This window comes from Mustela lutreola, chromosome 12 (genome assembly GCF_030435805.1).
Source record: "Mustela lutreola isolate mMusLut2 chromosome 12, mMusLut2.pri, whole genome shotgun sequence".
NCBI classification, from domain to species: domain Eukaryota; kingdom Metazoa; phylum Chordata; class Mammalia; order Carnivora; family Mustelidae; genus Mustela; species Mustela lutreola.
In genome coordinates this window covers 5,798,771-5,817,858 of record NC_081301.1, presented here as the reverse complement: position 1 = coordinate 5,817,858, position 19,088 = coordinate 5,798,771, and the positions used below count along the sequence as shown (strand labels likewise).

The following is a 19,088-nucleotide window of genomic DNA, read 5'->3' as shown; positions in this document are numbered from 1 at the left end:
ACAGCGGAGGCCAAACTGAATGGCCCCAAGGTAGCCACTTTCGGCCCCTCGGCCACTTCCCCGGCCTCACGCCCCAGGAAACAGCCCCTGAAGCACCGCACTGCCCGCCGCCGACCTCCTCTTCCAGGCCCTTCCGGGAGTCGCCGCCCTTTGCCCCCGGAAGTGGGCGGGAGAGGAAGCGGCTGGTGATGCTGGAACAACATGGCCGTCCCGGCGCCGGTCGGCCCCTCGGGCTCCCGCTGTCCTCCGCTGGTCGCCGGCGTCCGGCTGCTCCCACTGCTGGGGCTGCTGCAGCTGCTGGCTCAGCCCGGCCTGGGCCGCGTCCACCACCTGGCGCTCAAGGTGAGGCCGGCCAGGGCCGGCCAGGGGCGGCCAGGGCCGGGCGAGGGGCGGAGGCCGAGGCCTCTCTCCTGGGCTGGGGGCAACTTTGGCCCACGGTGGAGGGGGTCTCTGAGCGATCGCCCTCACCCCTTTTTGCCCCCGACGCGGCCTCTCTCTGAGAGGGGTCTTCTGGGAACTGTGGGAATGACGGGGGCCCTCGGGCCGTCTGGAAGGGGCAGGAAGATTCGAGCTGAGCCTCAGAGGGGAAGGGGCTGAACTGCGGCGTTAATCCCCGAGATTGCGGAAGCCGCGCTTGCAGTCCCTGCTGGCTTCCCTAGGTTCCTAGCTGATAGCGACCAGCTCTTCCCCCTCCCTTTGCCCCTCTAACTTTTATCCCCGACTTCGCTTGTCGGCGGTGTCCACTTTTCATCCTCTTGTGCCCCTTGAAGGTAGGCGCAGCCTTAGCCTCAGTTTCCCGGTGCGGCCTAGGGCGCCGTCTGGACTGATGAAAGCGGGAATCTCCAGGAGGAATTTCAAATCTTGCTGGAAATACACGACCGAGAATTTAAAACCAACATTAAAAATGTGTTTCTGATGAGAGAGCCTGCCCTCTTCTCCCTCACTCATGTCGTTGTCTGCCTAGGGAAGAGATTTATGATAGGCCTAGAATGATCCTTTGGATCTTACTTTGTAACTCACAGCTAACAGCCATCTAAGGCTAAAACGTGCCTCCAGGTGGTTCAGCAGGTTAATATATTTGGGGAGTAGAAAAGTAAGTCGTTATGACCCAAAGCCTTGTACGTGTTTTTCAAAATGTACAATTTTCTTTTTTTTTTCTTTTTTTTTATTTTTTTTTAAAGATTTTTATTTATTTATTTGACAGAGAGAAATCACAAGTAGGCAGAGAGAGAGAGAGGAGGAAGCAGGCTCCCTGCTGAGCAGAGAGCCCGATGCGGGACTCGATCCCAGGACCCTGAGATCATGACCTGAGCCGAAGGCAGCGGCTTAACCCACTGAGCCACCCAGGCGCCCATCAAAATGTACAATTTTCTAAGAAGTTGTAGGATTATAGGAGGTCCGTCTTACTAAAACACATCACTTTAACAAACCATGGAGCATTGTATTTTGTGAAGGTAGAATTTAAAGAATATAGAATGCAGATGAAAAGGCCTGGCCAGACCCATGCACCAACTTTTGGTTCTCAGCTTTTGTTGTTTGTAAGTAAAAATTACCCTGATTAAAATGGTTCTTAAGTGCAGGGAGATAGGCGAGCCTTGACTCCTTTTGAGAATCTGTTGAAATATAGAACCTCTCCCCAGAGAAGTGCAGGTAGAAATGTAGACAAAACATTCTTGGGGAATTTCTGGGACTTTTTAATTCTGCTGAAATTTACCCTGTGGCAAGGCTTATGACTCCAACTTAAGAACTGATTTTCAGAATCCTTTCACTTTATAGGTTAGGATCCTTAAATTATGTAGAGTAACTGAATTCATATAGGTTATAAATTAGAGACAAAGCTAGTAATAGGACACAGTGGGCCATGTCTCTTGGCTCCCAATCCAGTGCTCTTTCTATATTTCTAGAATTAAAATGTCAGGTGGTCAGAATCATTGGGTAAATACTGACGGTGTTGGTAGAGATAAAAACATATATTGACCTCAGTGGTAGAAACACACTGAATTGGTGTAATTCTGGTACTTGCTTTCTTCCTGTTGTGCTAAATTTCTTAATGTTTTTCATCTGTGTACATATTTCATAAGTATAATGGTGGTCGTTCCATAGTAATACTGTAGTGATTTCTTTGCTGTTAAATATTCTGACTTCTTCCCCAAGGAAACAGAAGTCACCTGAAGGGAGCCCCTCAAAACAGCAGCATTAGATTGTCTTCACACAGAGCTTGAACTCACGGCCCTGAGATCAAGAGTCAGACATTTAGCTGACTGAGCCACCCAGGTGCCCCAGATTCCTTCTCTTTCTCTAGGCTCCATTTCATAAAATACCTTATTGACATACAGTTTACATTTCATGAAATTCACCCATTTTAAGTGTACAGTTCAGTAAATTTGTTGAGTTGAGCAACTGTCACCACAGTCCAGCAGCAGAACGTTTTCATCCCCACCAAAAGATCCCTTGGGCTGGTTTGTGGTTCATTCCCATTCCCACGCCCAGCTCCAGGCAACCTCTAATCTCCTTTCTGACTCTATAGATTTGCCCTTTCTGGATATTTCATATACATGGAATCACACAATATGGGGTCTTTTGGGTCTTTTGAGGTTCATCCATGTGTACCAGGTATTGGTAACCCATTCCTTTTTTGTGACTGAATACTATTCCATTATGTGGAGAGACCGCATTTTTTTCTTCTTGATTCACCGCATGATAATATTTGCGGTTTTTTTTTCCCGTTTGTTGGCCATCGTGAATACTGCTACAGACATTCACATGTGTGTCTTTGCATGGACATGTGTTTTCTAGTTTAATGTGTTCTATCTTTTAACTGTTAATTGGACTAGAGGCTTGATCATGTTCGGGATTGATTCTTTTGTCAAGACCACTTTGTAGTTAGTGCTGTGTTCTTGCACTGGAAGACATAGTGTCTGATTGTCTATCTTCTGTCATGTTCATGTCCAGGGCTTACACTTTTGTGTTTATTAGTCTTTAGTCTTTCCAGGCTGCTGTAACAATACCGCAGATTGGGTAGCTTATAAACAACATAAATTTATTTTTTAGACTTCTGGAGGCTGGGGATTCCAATATGGGATTCTTGCTTTGTTGAGGGCCCTTTTCCTGGCTTATAGATGCTGTCTGCTTGCTGTACCTTTACAGTGAAAGGAGTGAGGGATCTCTGTGGGGTTTCTCTTACAGAACACTAATTCCTTTCATGAAGGCTCAGCCCTCATGACATGAGTTCCTCCCCAAAACCCCTACCTCCGAATACCATTATCTTTGGGGACTAGGATTTCAGCACATGGATTTGGGGGCAACACATACATTCAGACCGTAGCAGTTAGGCATTTGATCTGTAATTATGCTGTCTGGTGTCAAAATATAGGACCGTCTTGATTAAGTTATATGTCTGTCATGTAGTAGATCTTGTTATATTTCTCAAATATGGCACAGGAAACAAAGGAAAAGTATCAAGTGCAAACAAGTGTTACTCCTTAGGCACTCCTGTGCTTAGGAAGCATAGACTGCTTGTGTTAGTCATGATCCCACGGGCCATCCAAGAGTGGGGGTTTCAGACCAGCAAAGCAAACAAGATGTGGCCCTCTATATTCTGAGTCTAGTATAGACTTCCTTCTTTTTTTTTTTTTTTAAGATTTTATTTGTCAGAGAGCACAAGCATGGGGAGCGGCAGGCAGAGGAGGTACACATGAGCCTGGAGGTCGTGCTGAGATGTGTGGATTTTGCTTTGTGTGAGGAGAAACCTGCCTTGGTTTTTGGTATAATGGCACAGTTCCGTGGAGAAGGGACATTAAAGCGGAGACCTGGAGCGTGAGTAAGAATGTGCCAGGGTGTAGGAGTGGGGTGGGGTTGGACTGTGTGTGGAAGAGAAGGCACGAGAGATTGGTGTTCATTTGCTACTCCGACTTGCTACTCATCTGTAAAGTAGGAATGATGCTTATTCTCTCACAGGGTAGTTACAAGGCTTAGGTACGTTTATGTAAAACATAACATGAGTAGTAAAACATAGCACTGAGTAGTAGAACCAACCAAATAGTAATCCATTCATTCCGCATTTATTAAATGCTTACTATGTGGGGGGCACTAGAAATGCAAAAATGAGACAGGCACAGAAACAAGTAGTTGTGTTCTGGGTTTTGTTGTTGTTTGTTTTCTCAGTAAACTCTCTGCCCAACGTGGAGCTTGAACTCACCGCCCTGAGATCAAGAGTCAACGTGCTGGGTGCCTGGGTGGCTCAGTGGGTTAAGCCGCTGCCTTCGGCTCAGATCATGATCTCAGAGTCCTGGGATCGAGTCCCGCATCGGGCTCCCTGCTCAGCAGAGCCTGCTTCCCTCTCTCTCTCTTTGCCTGCCTCTCCATCTACTTGTGATTTCTCTCTGTCAAATAAATAAATAAAATCTTTAAAAAAAAAAAAAAAAAAAAAGAGTCAACGTGCTGTAACAACTGAGCCAACCAGGCGCCCCTCTTTGGCCTGTTTTCTAATTGGGTTTTTTTATTGTTGAGTTTTGACAGTTCTTTATATATTCTAGATACTGTGTTTTTGTCAGATATGTGCTTTGTGCCCCAGAAACAAGTAGCTTTGTTACAGCATTGTGTTTTTAACAGTCATGCCCTGAAGTAGGTGGGGGTCAGGTGGGGGAAGGCAAAATCCCGAACATTTTCTAAGAGTGTAAGACAGGGAAGATTTTCTGTAAGAGGTAGCATCTGAGTTGAATCTCAAGACTTTACATGCTAGGAAGAGGAATTAGCTGAGAGAAACATATGGAAAGAGATAGTCCAGTCAGAGTGGGCAGTCTCATGAGTGTGGCGGCAAGAAATAGTCCACTGTCGTGGTGTTGGTCGATAAGGAGTGAAGCACAGAGGTAGGCCATTATGGTATGTGAAGGCATTTGAATCCTGTCTGTAGCATTCAGGGAGCCACTGAAGTTTTTTTAGGTTGGGAGTGATTGTGTTTACATTTTCTTTTTTTCCCTATAATATATATATATATATTTGTTTTTGTTTTAAAAGATTTTTTATTTCTTTATTTCACAGACAAAGATCATAAGTAGGCAGAGAGGTAGGCAGAGAGAGACCGAGAAGCAGGCTCCCTGCCGAGCAGAGAGCCTGATGTGGGCCTCGATCCCAGGACCCTGGGATCATGACCTGAGCCAGAAGCAGAGGCTTTAACCCACCGAGCCACCCAGGCGCCCTTATTTTGTATTGTTTTGAGAGAGTGTGTGTGTGAGCAGGGGCAGGGCAGGGGGAGAGGGAGAGAGAGAATCCCAAGCAGGCTTCATGCCCAGTACAGAGCCCAGTGTGGGGTTCAGTCTCACGACCCCAAGATCATGACCTGAGCTGAAATCAAGAGTCAGATGTTTAACCAGCTAAGCCACCCAGGTGCCCCTAGGTTGACATTTTTTAAAAATTAATTATTTTTTAAATAAACATATAGTGCATTTTTATCCCCAGGGGTACAGGTGTGTGAATCGCCAGGTTTACACATTTCACAGCACTGAGTTGACATTTTAGATAGGTTTCTGTGGACCGTTGATCAGGAGGGTAGGACTGGAAGCAAGTGATAAGCCAGTGATAGACGGGGTTTAGGTACAAGATTAGGACCTAAAGTAGGGCATTGTGCAGAGGAGGGAGAAGAGGGTACAGGCAACTAGCTTTTTTTTTTTTTTTTCTTTTATAAGATTTATTTTAAATTTAAGATTTTATTCTTAATTTTAAGGATAAGTTTTTTAAGATTTTATTCTTAAGTAATTTCTACCCCCAACATGAACTCAAACTCACAACCCTGAGATTCAGAGTCAGAGCTCTACCAACTGAGCAAGCTGAGTGCCCTGACCACTAGCTATTTAGAAGGCAAATGATGGACAGACGTAGCGGTGAAGGAGGGGGTGGCATCTAGGTGGCTGGCAGAGGTTATGAAGGGAGATGCTTCTTCCACCACCTACCAGGCTGTAGGAGGACGACCAGATAATACTGTGAATGTGGCTTCATGGTTGGGAAGGGAGCAAAGGAGCAGGATGGCTATCCTCAGATTGCAAACATACGTTCCCACCCTCCTACTCACATTCATGGTGGAAGGATTAAGTTTGGGGATATAATTATCGAACTGCTCTATTTTGTGGGACGTGAGGGGCAGCTCCTGTGTAATTACCCATTAGCATAGCTGAATTACTCCTTTTCCTCTTATTAAACCAATGGAGTGAAGCATTGTTGTTTGGCTTGAGCACATGCTGCTCTAGGTAATTGGTGGCCAAAACACAGCAGGTTTCCTTTTCGTTTGGGCATGGATAATGGGAACATATGGGTTGATCTGGGTCTTCGTCATTTTTCATACCTTTTCCTACCTTCTTTTATGCACCCAAGTGGCATAGTCTATAGCACTTTGAAGGTTATTTTAACACCAGTACCTGCCATTTGAGCTCAAAAGACTCCTAACCTCAGTGTTTGCTTCAAATGGTTCCTTACATGGACCTTTCAGGGTTTCATCTCTCTCTCTCTCTTTTTTTTTACAGATTTTATTTATTTATTTGAGAGAGAAAGATAAAGTGAGTGAGCGAGAGAGAGAGTGTGCGTGTGCACACAAGCAGGGGGAGGGGCAGAGGGAGAAGCAGACTCCCCACTGAGCAGGGAGCCCGCTCCAGGGCTCAATCCCAAGGTTCTGGGATCATCACCTGAGCGGAAGGCAGATGCCTAACTGACCAAGCCACCCAGGCACCCCTGATTTCTTCTAAGTACAACTGTGTATCAAGCATCCGGTCTTCAGCATGTGTGTATGAGCACCTAACAGGCCCTTATAAAAGTGACGACTCTTTGGTGGCATACGTGCTAGTTTGCTTTCTTCTGAAAATACTAGTGCAGAGGAATCAAATAACTGATTGCTAGAGTTTTTCATATAGTAGCCCTGGAAAAGTCTGCTGATCGTTTCGTCTTTTTTCCCCCGACTTTTATTGCCCCTGCCCCTTGCCCTGCTGCTGTTAGACATTTTGTTTCTTCTTTTTTCATCTTCCTCATATGCAGTTTGCTACTTTTTTAACTAGTAGAAAAACACTTGGAGTCAAAAAATCTTGTCTGGACCAGCTAGTGGGTTTTCTTTTCCTTCACCTTTTTAGTTGAAGGATAAGACATATGTGGACCGGGTAATTAAGATTTAAATACTTCAGTGTGAATGATTAGGAAGATGGATATTTCTGTATCGATATCTACTGCATTGACTAGTGTACCTCCAAAAGTATTATCTACCCAGAACCTCAGAATGTGCCGTATTTGGAAATAGGCTGTTTGCAGAAGTTAGTAGTGAAGATTAGGTCATACTGGATTGGGATGGGCCCTCCTTGCAAAATGACTGGTGTCCTTACAAGAAGAGACGCACCCAGGAAGGAAGAAGGCCATGTGAAGGCAGAAGCAGAGACCGGGGTGAGGCATCTGCACGCATAGCAGATCCATGGGTTGTCCGCAGCCACCAGAAGCTCAGAGGACACAGAGAAGGTTTTTCCTTAGAGCCTTTAGAGACATCTGTAGCGGTGTGATGCTGCGATGATCATAATCGGATAGATCAGATCCCTCTCTGCAGGAATACGCAGACCCCACGGCCCCCTGATCTCACCAGCCTCACATGGCGGATCTTCCTTAAATCAGTGGCCGTAGCCCTGTTGCACAAACTGCTTTGTGAGGCACCCTCTCACCCCCAAAAGTATCTGAAAAGTTTTGGGAAATTGAGAGAGGATCTTCCTAATCCGTGCTGTGCCTCATCCCAGGGCCATGGATTGTTCGCTGGTCTATCCTAGTAAACCTCAGACCCTTCCTGGGCAGCCTCCAAAACTGTGGTCATTATGTAAAGTCATGTGGTTAGCCTTGTCTGCCCAGAGTATTGCTCAGGTTGGTCTAGAAGGGGAAATAGGGGTGTCTGGGTGGCTAAGTTGTTTTAAGCATCCAGCTCTTGATTTGGGCTCAGGTCATGATCTCAGGGTTGTGAGATTAAGCCCTGTGTCGTGCTGAGTGCTGGGCAATGGAACCTGCTTAAGATTCTCTCTTCTCTCTTTCTGAGGAAAGGAAAGGATACAGAATGCTCTCGCAGCTGTGGGAGGTCAGACCCAATACCTGGGCCTTGGGAGCATGGAAGAGAGCTTGGTCAAGGCAGCCGACAGCTCAGCCAAGGCAGCACGGAGTGAGACAGGAAGAGAGCTGGGCACACAGGACACTGAGCCAGATGCTGTTGGTACTTCCAGTGTTGTTTTAAATCTTTCGTCCCTCTTACGTGTGCTGCCAGAATTGTAGTATGTGAGACTGCTGTGTGCAGGGGAAGGTTGAGACCACTGGTCCACTCACATGTTCTAGGCTCACTTGGAAACGAGGTGTCCTACAGAATCTGTTTCAAGTGATGGTCCTAGGTACTTGGTATTAAAGTATCCTATATAACCTAGAGACTGTGCTGATGTTGGATATTTTTATTCTCTGACTCCTTGTAGCAGCCTGTTGACATAAATGTCTTCGTCCCTGCTTTATGAGTTACGGAAACAGAACTCAGGTTTTTTTTTTTTTTTTTTTTGACAGAAATTACAAGTACACTGAGAGGCAGGCAGAGAGAGAGAGAAGGAAGCAGGCTCCCTGCTGAGCAGAGAGCCCGATGCGGGACTCGATCCCAGGACCCTGAGATCATGACCTGAGCCGAAGGCAGCGGCCCAACCCACTGAGCCACCCAGGCGCCCCAGAACTCAGGTTTTGTAAGTGGAGGTGACAGAATTTGAGCCCAGGATCGGGGCTCCTTCCATCTCCCCACTCGTGCCAGGCAAGCAGCCCTCAGTGACTGTCACTCAGGAGGGCCCAGATGGCCAGGACCCCAGACTTCTGTGTTTTGTATTTTTTTCAGTTAGGTTAGCTGTCAGAATTTTGCTTTATTGAGTCAATTTGATCTCATTCCTTTTGGGAGTTGCTGTCTGAAAACAATGAGCCAAGAGTTTGCATATTAAGCTCCGTGGGGAAGCGGCTCCTCTCATCAGTAGTGGGCAGGCAGTGAATGGTCGATGGTAGTGTCCTTGTTTCTCTCTGTTGTAGGGAAACTGATCACGCGTGCCTTTTGCTAAAAGACATTTTTGCGTACCTTTGAGATCTGATATTGGTTTTCATCAGAGGTCACAGGCGTGGATGCTGTCAGAGCTAAGTAGAAGCCATGTATGCCAGCGCCAGGAGACCCCAGGGAGTGTGACCTGCAGAGCGCGTGCTTCTGCAGACGGCTGCTGCTTCTCTGCTTTTGCTGCATTGGAATGTGGCCGAGACATGCTGAATCTTGTGGTTCTCTTTTTGTTCCCTCAAGAAATGATAGAAATTCCTGCGTTTAGGTGATACTAGCTAGCAACTACTTGAGATTAATAAACAAACTAACATGTTGGCCAAATCTGACACATTTATAGGCCATGCCATCTGTGGACTGCCAGGTGGTGATCTGTTTAAAATGAAGCGGCCAGGTAGATGACCTTCGGCTGGCTCAATGAAGTGTTGCTGTATTTGTTCTCTTAAGTTCAGTTGATGAGAACAATTAGATTGAAGTCTCTTTCCTCCACTTGTTTATATTTGAAAGCAATTTAATGTGAAATTGTTGGCAAAGTTAAGGCAGAAGCATTTTTTTGTATTCTCATTTTTATTTATTTTTATTTTTTTAATTTTTTAAAAGGATTTTATTTATTTATTTGTCAGAGAGAGTGAGAGTGAGCAGGACAAGCATGGGGAGCAGCAGGCAGAGGGAGAAGCAGGCTCCCCATCGAGCAAGGAGCCCGAAGTGGGACTCATATCCTAGGACTTTGGGTTCATGATCTCAGCTGAAGGCAGACACTTAACCATCTGAGCCACCCAGGCATCCCTATATTCTCATTTTTAGAAGAAGAGGATTTTCTGTGCAAAACAACTATTATTAAGATGAGGAGAAAAGAAGAATATACACCAAAATAGTAATTGTCTTTAGGGATTATGAGTGTTTTTTCCTATTTCATGTTCAGGTCAGATCTTTCTCCTGAAGCTCTGGATAGCTAAATCCATCTCCCCACTTCTTTTTTTTTTTTTTTTTTTTAAGATTTTATTTATTTATTTGACACAGAGAGAGAGAGAGAGACAGTGAGAGAGGGAACAGAAGCAGGGGGAGTGGGAGAGGAAAAGCAGGTTTCCCACCAAGCAGGGAGCCTGATGCAGGGCTCGATCCCAGGACCCTGCAATCATGACCTGAGCCAAAGGCAGATGTTTAACGACTGAGCCATCCGTGCGCCCCATCTCCCCATTTACGTCCATTTGTCTTGTAAGCGTCTCTGCATGTTGGAAACCCACTTGTCCTTCCACTCCGTCACCCCAAATCTGTCTACCCTTGCTCCAGATGATCTTTCGTTGGTAACTGGGACCACCAGCTACTCATTTTCTCAAGCCTAAAATCTTTCCATGACTTCTCTTCACTGAATTCCGTGAATGTGAGGTCCAGGCCATCCTTCTACCTTGTGGGCCAGTGTAGTCTCCTTCTAGATGGTGGCCTAGCATTAGTCCACTTTTTTATTTGTTCTGTAGCTGGAGTGACCTGTCTAAACACCAAATCCAGTTATGTCACTGCCCTTTTCTGCCCATTAGGGGCACCCTCTTCCCCTTAGGAGGGAGCGCACAGTCTCAGCAGGGCAGCCTGTCTCTCTGTGAGCTGGCCTCCTCTCTCATCTCACTGCCTGTCATTCAGTTTCTCAGTCCATAAGTGTGCTGCTTGGTGAATTTTCTTTTAACTGAACACAGGTCAAGAAATAGGATGTCCCTAGCACCCGAGAAGCCCCCTGGTTCTCCTTTTGGAGAACTGAAATAGCCAACACACATCTAAACAGAAGAGAGGTCTTGCCTTACTTGGTTTCAGAGCATAAAGCCATATGATACTGTAGCGAGAATCAGATCAATCCGACAGAGTAGGAAGCATTACCTTTTAATGAGATCTTGATGCGTAATAGAGGTGACGCCACAGAGCAGTGGAAGTTAGGAGAGATGGCTCTGAAATAGTCTTAGGACCAGTGGCTTTCCGTATGGGGAGAAAAAAAATGAACTAGAGAACTACCTTACACAAAAATATATTCCTGGTAGGGGCGCCTGGGTGGCTCAGTGGGTTAAAGCCTCTGCCTTCGGCTTAGGTCATGATCCCAGGGTCCTGGGATCGAGTCCCACATCGGGCTCTCCGCTCGGCGGGGAGCCTGCTTCCTCCTCTCTCTCTGCCTGCCTCTCTGCCTACTTGTGATCTCTGTCAAATAAATAAATAAAATCTTTAAAATATATATATATATATATATATATATATATATATTCCTGGTAGATTAAAAACCAAAATGTGAAAGCGACCCTTAAACTTTTAGAATAATGTATCATTACTATTTTATGACCTTGAATAGAGAAGGATGTTTCTAAAAAAGAAAGAAAGATTTTAAAAATACTATCAGGAAATGGGGTGCTTCCGTGGCTAAGTGGGTTAAAGCCTCTACCTTCGGCTTGGGTCATGATCCCCCAGTCCTGGGATCGAGCCCCACATCTGCCTCTCTGCTTAGCAGGGAGCCTGCTTCCTCCTCTCTCTACCTGCCTCTCTACCTAATTGTGATCTCTGTCTATCAAATAAATAAATAAAATCTTTAAAAAAAAATAAAAATACTGGGGTATCTGGTTGGCTCAGTGGGTTAAAGCCTCTGCCTTCAGCTCAGGTCATGGTCTCAGGGTCCTGGGATGGAGCCCTCCATCGGGCTCTCTGCTCAGCAGGGAGCCTGCTTCCCACCCCCACCCCACTCCGCCTGCCTCTCTGCCTACTTGCAATTTCTGTCAAATAAATAAATAAAATTTAAAAAATAACAATAAAAATACTATCAGGAATAAAGATTGATAGGTTTTGTCCTTCAAAATTGGGGGGAAAAAAGGGGCAAAAGATACTACACAATTAAAGGTGAAAGACTGGGGAAGACACCTGCAACATAAAAGTCAAAGCTTAGGAGACAGAATGTATAAAGAACATTAAAAATCCAAAAGGAAAGTGGTAGAGGCTCTAAAAAGGCATTTTGCTAAAGAAAAGCCCAAATGCCTACTAAACAGATAAGGTGCTCAGACTCATGAAGTAGCAGCAGCTAGACCAGCATCAGCACGGGTTTCTCCCGAGACTGGGCGAACCTGAAACAGCAGATTTCAGTGAAGATATAAGGAAACTCCTATACTTTGGAGATTGTTTGGTGATTTCTAGTAAGCTGAACGTATGCGCACTCCGTGTCCCAGAATTTTCACATGTAGATGTATATAGTCTCAATCCCCACACAAATATCTGTAAGAAAATGTGTACAGTGATGTTCGTAACAGCGTTGTGATGGCTAAAGATTGGAAATTACCTGAATGTACACGGATGGGGAAGTGAATGTACAGATCTTCCTTGACTCACTGTTGAGTCCTGATAAACCCACTGTAAGTTGAAAATGTCAGAAGTTGGGGCGCCTGGTGGCTCAGTGGGTTAAAGCCTCTGCCTTCGGCTCAGGTCATGATCCCAGGGTCCTGGGATCGAGCCCCATGTCAGGCTCTCTGCTCCGCAGGGAGCCTGCTTCCTCCCCTCTCTCTCTCTGCCTGCCTCTCTGCCTACTTGTGATTTCTCTCTCTCTGTCAAATAAATAAAAATCTTTAAAAAAAAAAAAAATGTCAGAAGTTGAAAATGCATTTTTTTTTTTTTTTTAATTTGACAGAGAGAAATTACAAGTAAGCAGAGAGGCAGGCAGAGAGAGGAGGAAGCAGGCTCCCTGCTGAGCAGAGAGCCCGATGCGGGACTCGATCCCAGGACCCTGAGATCATGACCTGAGCCGAAGGCAGCGGCTTAACCCACTGAGCCACCCAGGCGCCCGAAAATGCATTTAATACACCTAACCTACCGAACATCAGAGCTTAGCCTGGCCTGCTTTAAACTCTTAGAGCGCTTAACAGTCACCTGCATCTGGGCAAAATCACCTTACACGCGGCCCGTTTATAATAAAGTGCGGAATATCTTGTGTAGTATATTGGATACTGTACTGAAAGTGACAGAGTGGTTGTAGTGTAGGGGTTGGTTTCCATTGTGATCGCAGGGTTGACTGAGCAGCAGCTCGCTGCCACTGCCCAGCAGGATCGCACACACCTCCAGCCTGGGAAGAGAGCCGAGTTCAAAATTTGAAGTGTGGTTTCTACTAAATGCTTATCACTTTTGTACCATTGTAAGGCCAAAATATTGTTAAGTCGAGCCATTGTAGATTGGAACTGCCTGTATTGTGATGTACGTGTGATGGACTGTAAGCAGGTAAAATGAGGAACTAGAGCGTGTTAAGTGTGTCAACACAGAAATGTCCTCAAAAAGCACAGTGTCCGGAAATGCAAGTTGTAGAAGTACTTATACGTTATGACACAGTATATCCAAATTTTTAAAACACAGAATGATACTATGTGGTATTTATGGATATGGATTGGTTTATTAAAAGCATTTTACTTATTTTTTTGTTTTTTTGTTCTTTTTTTAATTAATTATTCTTATTAACATATATGTGTTATTTGCCCCCGGGGTACAGGTCTTTGAATTGTCAGGCTTACACACATCACAGCACTCACTATATTAGCAAAAGTATTTTAAAAGGAAAAGTGAGAACACACCCAGCCAGTTCATGAGCATGGGGAGGGGTTTGGGAGATTAGGGTTAGACAGAGGAACGAAGGTGCTTCTCTGCACCGAGGTTTCATTCCTTCCCTCCTTCCCACCCTCCCTTCCTGTGGATCCAAAGCAGCTAAAATGCAGACATTTCATAAGTCCAGAGAGTGGGTGAATCGTATTTGTTGGTACTTTTACTTTTGTGTAGCTGGGAGGACGGCAGGCCTCGTGAGGCCGAGAGATGGCTGGTCTGGCTGTCCTTTGGTGCACAGTGCCCGGCACAGTGGGGGGGGGGGGGTTCAGCAGGTGTGTGTTAGGTGAGGGGAGGAATGCCTCTCTCTGTCCCAGTTTTTCCCCAGTGAGCACTTACTAGTGGAGAAGGTATTGTTGGCATGTTCGTAAAAATAGGAATTCTCTGAATCTGGATAGTGGGCTTGTGAGTGCTCAGTAATACCCAACCAATCTTGTTTGTTTGCTTTTTTAAGATTTTTTAAAAAAGATTTCATTTATTTGAGAGAATGAGCAGAGGAAGAGAGAGAGAGAGAAGCAGATTCACTGTTGAACAGGAAGCCTGATGTGCGGATCTTTTTTTTTTTTTTAAGATTTTATTTATTTATTTGTTTGTTTGTTTATTTATTTATTTCAGAGAAAGAGAAAGCACAATTTGGGGGGAGAGAGCAGAGGGAGAGGGAAAAGCAGACTCCCCTCTGAGCTGGGAGCTGGACACAGGGCTCACTCCCAGGACCCAGACCTGAAGGCAGGGTCTTAACCGACTGAGCCACCCACGGTGCCCCTACAGTCGCCTTTCATAAATCATCTTGAAACAGCGGCGTAGTATTTATGGGACAGGTGACTTTTTTTACTTTTTGCTCATCCGGAAGCTTGACTAATACAAGAAAGCCACAAGCATGTTGAAGAGCCCTTTCCACTCCAGTCCCCTCGGTTAGGTTCTGTGTCATTTTTCCGCAGAACATTAATGATCTTCATAGGCGCATTCCCCACTTAGAGGTTTCTTTCTTTTTTCTTGTCTTTTTTTTTGAGTAATCACATTGTATAAAATCTAAGATCAGGTTTTGTGCAGAGGTCTTCAGTGACTTTTAAGCCAAAGAGCAGCCACACTGGCCTCCTGTCGTCATCCTCCGTCTGCCGAGCTCCGGGCCGGTGCAGTGGCCTGGAACACCGTTCGCCCCGCCATGCTCACACTGCCCTCCTGTCTCTGCCTGGAGGTGCCTCCCCTGTGAAGCTTTCCAGGACCACCTGCCTCTAAGTGGCCCAGAGGCCCACCGTCCCGCTCCTCCTCTCCCTCCCCTGCACTGTTTGTCTGCAGAACTCCTCACAGGCGGATAGACCACGGCCTTTACTGCGTGTTCTCACCCGCTCTCTGCGCTAGAGTATAAGCTCAACAGGGCGGGCTTTTTTTTCCATCTGCTCAGTGCTGCGTTCAAAAAAACCTAGAGCAGTGCCTGTAGGTACTCAGTAAATACTTGTTGAATGAATGTCCTTGTCTTTTTCATTTATTATCTTAGCTTTTTTTTTTTTTTGAGTAGGCTCCCTGCACAATATGGGGCTTAAATTCACCACCCTGAGATAAAGTGTTCTCTGCTTTACCAACTGAGCCAGCCAGGCCCCGCTCTCTATTTATTTATTTACTTATTTATTTTAAGGATTGTATTTATTTATTAGCACGAGCATGCCAGTGGGGGAGAGCAAGCAGGAGCTGGTGGTGGGAGGGGCAGAGGGAAAGGGAGAAGCAGGCTCTGGGCTGATCGGGGAGCCCAAAGCAGGGCTTGGTGGGTCGCAGGACCCTATGATCATGACCTGAGCTGAAGGCAGACCCTTAAACCACTAAGCCACCCAGGCGCCGCAGGCACCCCTCTCTTGCAGACATTTTTTAAATGTTGGTATACCTGGGCCTACATCCTTTTTTTAGACCACTACAATAATATTTCGTTGTAAGGAGGACTCATAATTGATCTTGCTTTTAGTTCTAACCAGAGCTGCTCTGAATATCCTTGTAGATATATCTTGGTGTGTCAGCTCTCCTATTTCTGTGGTGTAGATTCCTAGGCATGGGATGACTTTAAATAGAAGGTACCAAACAGCCTGTAACTACAAGGTTCCATCAGTTCACACTTCCACGAGTAGCGTATAAGAATGTTCAGCGTTCACTTACCCACATACTTCACGACACCCCACACTGTAAGTCTTAATAACTTCTACTAACCTGATAGGAGAAAGATGACCTCTCATTTTAAGTTAACTGTTGGTGAGGTTCAAGATCTCAGCATATTTATTACCTTTTAATTTCAGATTTTCTCTATAAGTCAGATATTTTAGAAAAACTTATTTTGTGAAGAATTTACTTCTGAGTGTGTGTATGCGCTTAGATGCTAAGAACGTATTTGTGGTGGTAAAAATAAAGTGGCTTGCAAACAGAAAATAGGAAGAAGAGAAAAAAAAAGCACGTCTATAATTATGACCTGAAACTGCACATTTAAAAAATATTTTTTGGATATGGGACGCCTGGGTGGCTCAGTTGGTTAAGCAGCTGCCTTCGGCTCAGGTCATGATCCCAGCGTCCTGGGATCGAGTCCCACATCGGGCTCCTTGCTCAGCAGGGAGCCTGCTTCTCTCTGCCTCTGCCTGCCATTCTGTCTGCCTGTGCTTGCTCTCTCTCTGATAAATAAATAAAATCTTTAAAAATATATATATTTTTTGGATAAACTTTCTGGTTTAATTTTGATAAAATTTTTTTGCCTTTTTAAAAAAAGATTTTTTTTAAAGATTTTATTTATATATTTGACAGACAGAGATCCCAAGTAGGCAGAGAGGCAGGCAGAGAGAGGGGGAAGCAGGCTCACCACTGAGCAGAAAGCCCGATGTGGGGCTCGATCCCAGGACCCTGGGATCATGACCTGAGCCAAAGGCAGAGGCTTTAACCCACTGAGCCATCCAGGCGCCCCTAGAATTTTGATAATCTTAAAATGAAGTTTTAGGTTTATAGACAGTGTATTGAAAATAAAGACAAACTTTTCAGAATAAACTGAAATAATTCAGAATGATCTGCTGGTGCCACATTTTCTGTAATTGGGTCCTCTGTAATAAGTTAATTATATTAATTCAGATTGTTTCATCATCATCATCAAACTGATAACTTATTTCCTTGTTTGGGTTAGTACTTTTGAGATTGTAATTGTGTTTTCACTGATTTCAGATGATCTAAGTCTACTAGGAAAGCCAGGAAAAACTACAAGTTTTTACGACCCACTGTATAAATATGTATCTGGGATCAGTCCTGTATTTTATGTTCCTGTAAACTTGACTTCTCATGGATGAACAATCTTGCTTAATTAACTTGATAAGCAGTTTATTGTGGTTAAGAACATACCATGTGATTATGGTTATGTTTTTTTAAGAAGCTCTTATCAGATATACCCTGAAATAGTAACAGATGAAATGACAGAACATCTGGGATTCGAGTTGATTTAGAATGAGATCCCGTTTGGAAGAGATCGGGGTGTGGAGGAGTAGAGAGGGTCAAAGTGGGCGATGAGTTGATGGTTTGAAATGTTCTACAATAAAAAAATTTAAAAATGAACAAAAGATATACTGTCTATTTGGTTGTAAAAGGTATGAGGTGGCCAAAACCACATGTTTGGGGTTTAAACACACCTGAGTTAGAATCCTGGCTTTGTTGCCTACTAACAATATGATTTTAAGCACACTCTGAGCCTCCGTATCCTCTATAAAATGGGCATATCAACACCTGCCTTGTAGTGTTGTGATACGAATCGAGTGGTGGTAGATGAAGCTCTTAGCGCAGTCCGCTCCAAGGTCAAGTGTTTGCAACCTGAAATCCTTGGGGAAACAGACAAATATCACTGCGATGTCTGTGCTAATAGAAATAGTGGGGGGGGGGGGCGCGCCTGGCTGGCTGAGTTGGTGGAACACGCAAGTCTTGATCTCAGGGTTGTGAGTTCAAGTCCCATGTAGGTTGTAGAGATTACTTTACCAAAAAAAAGAACAAGGTGGTTTTGAAAATGTAATTAAATCTTCATTGCTTGTGTCTGATTTGGCCTTTTAACTCTGCGTTGGCACCCCCTCCTTGCCTGTCTCCTTTTGCTTTGCCATCCTGTCTTCAGGAAACAGACCTTGCTGCTACTTCTGGGAGAGTGTCTGGAGGAAGAAATTGAGTGCTGAGTCTCTCACACTCCTACCCTGTTCCCAGATGCTGGCTGGAGCACTTTGGCACAGGAGGTACAGAATAGATGGGGCGTTTGTCCCAGAGTGCCCAGATCTCTGGCTTTCCCATGGTAGAAGGAGAGGTTTCTGTATTCCTGTTTGGTCAGAACTGACTAGTGGCGGTATTTTCTGGAACTGAGTATTTTTCACTTTTAGGGCTTCAGCCATAAGTGGTGTTTTGTAAATACTGATTTATTTACACTGAATTGAGTCAAATACAATCGAATGAGCAATTATGTTTGACCTTCCTGGTTCCTTGTAGTTTAAAAATGTTCGTTTCTATGATTTGTGTATGAAGTAAGTTTCAGAGTCCCTTCCGTAAGTGTCATTTGACATGGCGTGATATGATAGATTCAGATGAAGATGGGGGTAGGTTAGGGACACCTGGGTGGCTCAGTGGGTTAAGCCGCTGCCTTCAGCTCAGGTCATGATCTCGGGGTCCTGAGATCGAGTCCCACATCGGGCTCCTTGCTCAGCAGGGAGCCTGCTTCTCTCTCTGTCTCTTCCTGCCACTCTGTCTGCATGCGCTTGCTCTCTCAAATAAATAAATAAAATCTTTAAAAAAGGGGCGCCTGGGTGGCTCAGTGGGTTAAAGCCTCTGCCTTCAGCTCAGGTCATGATCTCAGGGTCCTGGGGTCGAGTCCCACGTCGGGCTCTCTGCTCAGCGGGGAGCCTGCTTCCTCCTCTCTCTCTCTGCCTGCCTCTCTGCCTACTTGTGATCTCTGTCAAATAAATAAATAAAATCTTTAAAAAAAAAAAAAAATCTTAAAAAAAAAAAAAAAAGTTGGGGGTAGGTTAGGTAAGGGTCCCACCGATAATACTGGCAGATGGTAATACCGGAAAAAAAAAATTTTTTTTTTTAATTACAAGTTAATACATGACCATCATTGGGAATTTTAAAAATAGAGAAAAGTATAAAGAAAAAATTGTTGCCTACCATCCTAATCTTTGCATAGTTTGGTGAATTTCTCTCAAATCAGAAGTGTAAATACATTTGCTTTTTTTTTTTTTTTTCTTTAACAAATTTAGCTCTTACTTTAGATCGCTTGGATTTTGCTCTTTGCATTTAATATTCTTCCTGGTTTCTTGAGGCATAATTCACAAATAAAAATTGTATGTATTTAAGCTGTATATACATTGGTATACATTGCATATCAAATCACCACAGTCAAGCTGGTTACCGTGTCCATCGCCTCACATAGTTACCG

General features: G+C 44.6%; 1 protein-coding gene across 1 annotated transcript in view; it reads left to right on the top strand.

Annotated features, from left to right (window-relative positions):
- GPR107 (G protein-coupled receptor 107) overlaps positions 1-19,088 on the top strand; it is a 73,795-nt gene continuing 54,707 nt past the window's right edge. The window contains exon 1 of the mRNA XM_059141387.1: positions 1-342. Coding sequence (XP_058997370.1) covers positions 202-342 — 141 coding nt within the window. The 5' untranslated portion in view covers positions 1-201. The remainder of the gene's footprint in view (positions 343-19,088) is intronic.